Genomic DNA, 8,281 nt, shown 5'->3' with positions numbered 1-8,281 from the left:
ATGAAGACAGTTAAATTTTTACTCTTTTCCTTAAAAAAATAATAAGTGTTGGGTCACATGAATAAAAAAGTCGCTAGATATGATAGATCAATTTATAAATTTTTGAAAAAAATCATAAAACACTAAAAGTATAAGACACTATTCAGTTACAAAATAGTGTTTATATATTAAAAAATAAAATCACTTGAAAAGAAATGACAAATTGAACAAAAATCATTAAAAAACCTACTTTTGTTTTGTGTTTTTTTGTCAAAAAGTTGAAAATTTATTATATTTTTTTATATTAAGTTTTCTGTCGATTTACGTTCGCGTAAATATATTTTACTTTTTATATGTTTCACTGTAATATATGTATGTAAATTTGAAATTTTTGCCCAACATTTAACATCAAAATGAAGCTCAGAACTTTCACTTAACGTAAAATAAACTGTTTGATTGGGGCCGTAATTTCATTATTAGTAAATAATATAGTTAAAGGAAAAGTTTCTAGAAAAAATTTTTTAATATTTTGCAGTTTCAAGAGAAACTTGAAAAAGAAAATCAGTTCACATAATTTACTTTATTTCAATCGCTTTTCTTATAGTCCAAACTTGAGATCAAATAATTCAAGAATGGTGTCAAACAAAGGAAAGTGACCCCTATTATTTATTGTTCGTCTGGATCACAGAGTTTCGGACACACTGTATACATACATATATAGACGTATTTGTATACATATGCGTGTATACATAGTATTTATTTGTATATTTTACATATTTCGAATATCTTAATAACGATTATGTGATTTTATTTAATCACAAGCGGCATTGATAAGCGCTTATGCATGATATTCTGTTGTTTTTTTTTATTTATTTTTTTTTTTCAAAATAATTAATTATATTGTGTTTAGTTTATTAAAATTATTCATTCCAGTTAGAAGTTGCATTTTATTACATTTATTAAGCTTAATTTCGTTATATTTTTCAATTTTTTTTTTTTGCGAATACTGCAAGTTACCACTTAAAATAATAATTTTATGACTATTTTTTTTTTGTATTATTTTGTGTTACAGTACAATATACATACACACAATTTGCAAAGAAAAAAATTTAATGCGAAAAAAATATTACATGAATTTTATTTTAGAATATTTTCAGTTTTCATACTCATTTCGTTACTGTTATTTATTTTTATATAATTTTAGAACAAACACTAAGTACAAACATTTTGTCTTTAAGTATAGATTTCAACAAATTTTATCTAAAATCAAATCTATTATTTTTGTGTGTTTGCGAAACCCATTAAAAAAAACTACATATTGAAAAAACTTGTTTTATGGTAACTACTCAAAAATTTAATAATAATAACGTTAATGACGACATAAAAAGAAATACATATAGACATACGTAAGTAACAATTAAATTTGACTTTATTTTAATATAAAATTATTCCATTTGATTTCATCTAAAAAATTGAGTTGCTAAAAGTGTGAGAAGCACATTAGAGTAATTTAATAGTCAATAACATAAAAGTAAAAGAGTTAGTTTTTAAACCGCCTTTAGCAGCCTGTAAACTATTACCTTTATTTAAAAATGCTGCAGTGTTAAAATTTTAAAAAGTATTGTGTTTGCATAATGGAACGAATAACATACCTAGAATTCAATTATTTCTTACAAAGTTATAATTTTTTTGAGCATAGTTTACACTCGTGCAGTAAATTAATATAAGTAAATATATTTTTGTAATTTATTATACACATGTGTACATTAGTATATAACTTATTAAATTTGGGGCAATCGCATTAAGCTGTTTCAAATCTTGTTTTTAAATATAATATGTAATAATATATGGTACATTCCAATATACTACGATCTTATGGCAATTCGATTTAGGCAATTTTACCTTATTGTCACATACATATACATACATATGTATAAAAAAAAGGTATATGTATATAGGAAACAATTGAAGTTTTATTATCAGTAATAGATTATTATAAAACTTAATTTACTCACAAAACATTATTCAATAGATTTAAAATTAACTCTTAAATTAGCTCTTATATACATGTGTTTACCTATGTACATATGATATATTGAATGACAACCATCTAATAACTGCAAAAATAAATTCTTACTGGTTCTATGACAATTTTTATAAAATTTTTAATTGTTGGGATAAAAATAAAAACATCCATTCAAACACAAAGAGAACAAATGAAAATTTCAGTATGCTGCAGGAGCAATGCGGTGACAATATTTAACGCTAAATCACTATGTAGTGAAGTGTAAGGATGCATAATAATATGTATGTATTTAATTTCATATCTAATTTATACCCAAATTCTGTTAGTTGTATCACTTAAGGTGATGGTATATTATTCGAAGAATTTTGTTCTCCAGTACTTATAGAACTTCGAATTTTGGAATTAATTTTATTCAGGAAATTACAGTATTTTTGAATAACAACCCGTTAAGTGATGCGACTAACAGAAAAAGGGTGTTAGTTTTGTCGTTGAAGGTGCGCATACATACATACGATTACTTATGTTTGACTTTGTTAGTTTGAATTTGAAAGCATCTAAAATATTGATTGATTGTTTGAAAAGATCGGAGCTTCGAAAAGTTTCTTTATTTTGCTGTTAATAAACTTATATACAAGGTGATTTAGTAAAATACTGATACAACATATGCCATCATTAAGGCCTTAGGGCATAAAAAATGAATAAATTTTAGTTCAAAACTAGGGGTTCAATCTCAACGGTTTTTGAGGTACAGAGATTTTAACGAATTTTGCTTCCGGAAAAAGATAAGAGATTAAAAAAAAACAGTTTCAAGGTCTACTCATCTATTTCTATAGGTATAAACAAAGTTTCGTCTTTCTATCTTGAATAGTGTAAATGTTTTGTAAACAGAGGGTCAAACAGCGTGAAATTAATGGGCACATTTTTTTCCAATTTTTTTTTAGGATTGTACCAATAACACTTAGCCATAAAAAACGGTTAGTCATATTAGGAGAACGCTATATAAAAATATATCAGTGTTAGAAAACTTTAAATAAAAAAAATTTTGGCAAATAAAAAAAAAATAAATCGTTAAAATTACTGGTAATGGTAATAATCTTATTTTTCATTTCAGATGAACGGAAGTTCAACTTTACAAAAACAATAAACATTATTCCATTGTATAAATATACGTGTGTGCACAAATAGTGCAAAAACCTAATTATAGAACATGAAACAAGCTTTATATTTGCTTTTATACTTTGTACTTGGCTCACATATTAATTGTGTACGATCATCAGATTCAACTAGAAATAGTAATTATAAGATCAGTTTTAAAAATCAAACACTCTCCATTGATATGAACAATGTTATTAATAGTTCTTTCCAAATTGAATTATTCGATAGTTCGTTAAAAAATTCGAAAATTTATTTTTATTGTGAAACACCACACATTTGTTCTTGCCAACATAATCCAATAGAAATTTCAGATGATCGCTTTTATTATGGAAATATATCAGTTACTGGATTATTTTTAGGTAAATCAAAACTATGTGCCAAATCAATATTTGAGAATGAAGTAAAATGGATGTCAGATGGTTGCCAGAATATAATTGTTTTAAAAGAATTTGGCATTGCCGATCAAATTTTTACAATATCAATTGCTATTGTTGTAACTATAATATTTATAAGTTTTGGAGCTTGTTTGGATATTGATTCATTAAAAGAAATTTTGATTAAACCAGTTGGACCAATAATTGGATTTTGTTGTCAATTTATTTTAATGCCAACAATAAGTTACTTAATAGGATACGTTTTATTTTGGGATGATGTTAATATGTGGCTAGGTCTATTTTTTTCTGGTGTATCTCCAGGTAAGTAGAAAATAATTTTAAATCAATTAATTTACTCGTTTTCGAACTACAACCTGTTTTGAAAAAAGGCACCACTTTTTTTTTGCATATATGTATGTAAATAAATGCTTACAACTTTCGAACCATAGAGTAACCATCGAATCACTCTTTATTTACGGTCTTATAATTAATTTTATTTAAGTTATCATAGTTTCGAGATAAAGTTATTATTTTATTATTTTTGTTTTAATAAACTAAAAGTTAACCATATAACATTTTCCTCCACTTCTCTTAATTTTTCCAGTAAAACATGTTAAATGTGTTTAAAAAAAGATGCGAAAAATGCATATTTCAGACATTTTATACATTTCGTTATTATTCATACATATGTACGTGCAAAACTAAAAAATTATTTGGTGTATGCATGTTATCTTTGTATAAAATTTAAAATTTTGTATAATAGTAACTAATTTAATTACTATTAGTAAAAGTATATGTGAGTAGTACTCGTAGTTACATGCTAAAATCAATGTAGGTACTATTTGAATTTTGAATGTTACAAGTGCTTTCCAAAGATTAAATCATTTTTTTTTTTGTTGAATTTTTCTTTTTGCTTATTTAAGGCGGAGGAGCTTCGAATATGTGGACATTAATCTTAAAGGGAAATGTGAACTTATCAATTGTTATGACAACTATTTCTAATTTAGCCGCTTTTGCTATGATGCCGTTATGGATATTTACACTTGGGGCAACAATATTCAATCGAGGAAATTTAGGTGTACCATATGAGCGTGTAGCCGTGTTTTCTGTATCATTAATTATTCCACTAGTTATTGGTATACTAGTAAAAAAATTTCAACCGAAATTAGCAAACATCTTAATTCGATTATTAAAACCAATTACTATAATAATATTAGTGTATATTATGACATTTGCAATAATTCTAAATTTTTATGTATTTAAATTATTCACATGGAAAGTAAGTTAAATTGATATATGTACATACATATACACATATGTATAAACATACAGCAAAAATTTAAGTTTATAATTAAGAAAACAAATAACAAATTATTTTTATAGATAATTTTAGCTGGAATGGGTTTGCCTTGGTTTGGATACATTTTAAGTTATTTAATAGCATTAATGCTGAAACAAAATAAGGAAGATTGTTTAACAATTTCAATCGAAACTGGATTGCAAAACACAGGTAAAAATTTTGTTAAAGTTAATTTTTTTCTAAACTAAACATTTTATAATGTTTTTAAACTGTTTATAATGATGTGAATTATACATATTTTCTGTAATGGCTTTTCGATTTGTAACCTATTATTAGGAATACGATATTTCCCGCTCATCACAAAATTATATTATATTATAAATTTTAAAATTATAGAAAAAAGTATTAAAAATATTTATTTACAATCCGTAGAAACAACTAATCTTTAAATTTCAATATTTTATTATATATACAATGTATGTACATACACATTATTTTCTTACATACATACATATTTTATATACATACATATTGTAACCGTCAATTTATTTTTAGGTTTTTTTTTTAAAACTTTAAATTGTTAAATTTGTTTCAAATAATAATTTTAAAATCTTCAAACATTTTAGGAATTGCAATGTTTTTATTAAGATTTTCATTAGAACAACCAGAAGCTGATTTGACATCAGTTATACCAGTAGCCGTAAGCTTTATGACACTACTGCCACTTTTAATATTGTATTCAATACAAAGATTTTTGTGTACAAGTGCTATGAAGGAGGAAGATATTTCAACTAATCCAAATGAAGAGGAACGAATTATGTCACCGCCATCAATCCGCAATCAATCAAACTTATAACACTCCATTTTATTTACAAATTATCTAAACTAAAAAATTGGAAATTCAAAATGTTAAAGGCTGTTATTTTTTTTATATTTTTTAAATTCATAATATTATGGAATACAACATGAATACGAATACATACTTGTTATAAATATGTTTAATTTATGTATCTATGTGTATATTGTTATAATTAAGTAATATTTAAATATTGCACTAACAAAAATACCTGGAATGAATTAAGTTGCATACGAAAACATTTCGACTTTCTTTTCACTTGGCAAGTAAAACAGCGAGATACCCGATCGGATGTAGAATCTAATAACTATATTGAGGTGTTAGTAATGCGTCGGTTAAAAAGCAGAAAGCACTAAGTGCATTTTTTGAGAATTCGGAATTCATAGATGAATTTAATCAGAATAATATAATCTTTGTTGTTGCAAAAATCATGCAAATCCAGAATGTAGTTTATAAATCCAGAAATTAAAGAGAACAATCCTATTCCACTAATTGATTAGTTTTACAATTTTACGATTTTTTCAAATTGAATTTACTCAAAACACAGTTTCCTGACTTAATGCTTCCTGCTTTTTAACCGACGAATGCAAAGATGATGGCTATTAACAAATTTGTAGTCATCATCTATACACCTTATTGATGGAAGATTACTACGAATCTTAATTGAACTTACTAAATTCATGTGTTCTGGTATCTAATGTTTTTTGGCATTTTAATTTGTTTACAGATAGAAATCATTAGCGGAAACCCGTTATTTATATATTTAAGAAAAGAGCGTTCTTCAATGTGAGATTTTCTACAATTTTAATTAAAATAAATCAAGATATTTAAAAAAAAAAAGGTTCCTTTTGAAATTTGTATCAAAATTATCTAACTTTTGTATTTTTTTTAAATTTTGATAAATTAAAAATGCAAATTTAGATGATTTTATTTAAATAAGCCTCTTTAATTTATTTCTAAATAAATATTGTTCAGAAATGGATTTGAAAATGATCAGAAATTGTACTGAATACCTAAATAAAATTTAAAAATATTTCCGAGTTTTTAAAACAAAAAAAAAACTTTCTTAAAAATATGATTGTTTGAAACTAAATTGTGCAAATTTTTTATTTTACTTCCTTTCAAATTTTTTAATATCGGTTTATACTCTAGAAATATGATGTCCTTTAATATGATAGCCTTTATTACCTAAATACAAAAATGTATTCCACCACAGATTGAGAACATTCAGTTAAATTGAAAGATTTCAATAATACGTAATCGTATACATATAAAAAACCAATTATCAAAAATATGCAATTAATATATATGTACATACATTCTATGTCTTTTTCGCCAAATATCACAAAAAAACCGGGTAAGGATTTTTTTTTTTTTTTTTAAATCAATCAATATACTTACATATATGTACATTATATAATATATTAAAACTGGAGAACTATATAACTTACACTAGGTACTAAATCATTTCCAAAGTTATTTTGCTTGCATAAACGAAAACTAACAATTTTTATACGCTGTAGTAAATTTACAGTTTTTATCAAAATGTTGATTAAGTTTAAGTGCAGAAATACACGTTATTTATTAATTTGAAATACGAGTATGTGTATGTATTTGACTTAAAACGGTAAATAAGTATGTCTACACCATTAACTTTTTTCTCATAAAAACGACAAAAATTACTAATAAGATTTATCGAAACCAATTTATTTTTTTTTGGCAAACTTTCCAATTTCTACAATTAATGTTAAATCTGGTACAAATTTTTACATTAAGCCACAGTACACTTTATATGCTTTGTTATTAAAACGTAAATTTTACAATGTTTGCACCAAATATCTTTTTTCAATCTTGCATTCAATAAAATGCAGATTCTTTTTGAATAAAATCTACTTTATCATTAATTATTTTTTTCTATTAAAATATCAAATAATATTTTAAAAAATTAGTTTCCGAACAAATTTTGTTTGACACTACTGCTAAGAAAAAAAGAGCAGTGTTTCGGAAATTCTGAAAAGTGCATAAAGAATGATACAGAATTGCATAGTAAAGCAGTTGTCAAATAGCGAATATGAAAAATTCCATTAATGAAGAAACAATGTAAATACATGCGCATAACTGAAAACAAAAATGTTAGATCCCTTCACGAGACAAAAATTAAAAAATAACTCAGTTAAATTTCAATAAGTAATAATCTCCACCATAATTTTAGAATAACTTGGCAAAAAAATAACTGATTTATTTTTTGACAACCTCAAAGTATATGTTGAAATTAATAACACTATTGTTTCATATGAAGTTCATATATGTGTGTTTTTTCTCACGAATTTGTCAGAAAAACAATCCTGACACTATTTGATCATAAAAGTTGAAAAGAATTCTGATGAATAAGTACTTCTTATTTTGTCCAGAATATTAGCTACTGACATTTGATCAGTTTACAATAATAATACAACGGAAACTCGTAAAACAAAATGTGTGTATCTATATATTATACTCGTATATGTATATAAACCACGATCATTTCTTGTTCTATTGACAAATATTAAGACTGACCGTCATTAATTTATCGTTGCATTAGAAATTTACTT

General features: G+C 24.8%; 1 protein-coding gene across 2 annotated transcripts; it reads left to right on the top strand.

Annotated features, from left to right (window-relative positions):
- Window positions 1-1,238: 1,238 nt before the first annotated feature.
- LOC129619093 (hepatic sodium/bile acid cotransporter-like) lies at window positions 1,239-5,816 on the top strand. 2 transcript variants are annotated; one of them, XM_055534179.1, is made up of 6 exons: window positions 1,239-1,385; window positions 3,117-3,297; window positions 3,520-3,855; window positions 4,458-4,813; window positions 4,918-5,044; window positions 5,461-5,816. In XM_055534179.1, exons 2-6 carry the CDS (start codon window positions 3,213-3,215, stop codon window positions 5,688-5,690), a joined length of 1,134 nt encoding a protein of 377 aa, XP_055390154.1. In that variant the 5' UTR covers window positions 1,239-1,385; window positions 3,117-3,212; the 3' UTR covers window positions 5,691-5,816. The 2 variants fall into 2 exon arrangements, with proteins under 2 accessions (XP_055390154.1, XP_055390153.1); XM_055534178.1 differs by having other exon boundaries at window positions 3,117-3,855.
- Window positions 5,817-8,281: the final 2,465 nt, after the last annotated feature.

This window comes from Condylostylus longicornis, unplaced genomic scaffold (genome assembly GCF_029603195.1).
Source record: "Condylostylus longicornis isolate FDR11 unplaced genomic scaffold, ASM2960319v2 ptg000010l, whole genome shotgun sequence".
In the NCBI taxonomy this organism is placed as follows: domain Eukaryota; kingdom Metazoa; phylum Arthropoda; class Insecta; order Diptera; family Dolichopodidae; genus Condylostylus; species Condylostylus longicornis.
Note: the sequence above shows the minus strand (reverse complement) of the source record. Positions and strands in the feature narration are given on the sequence as shown.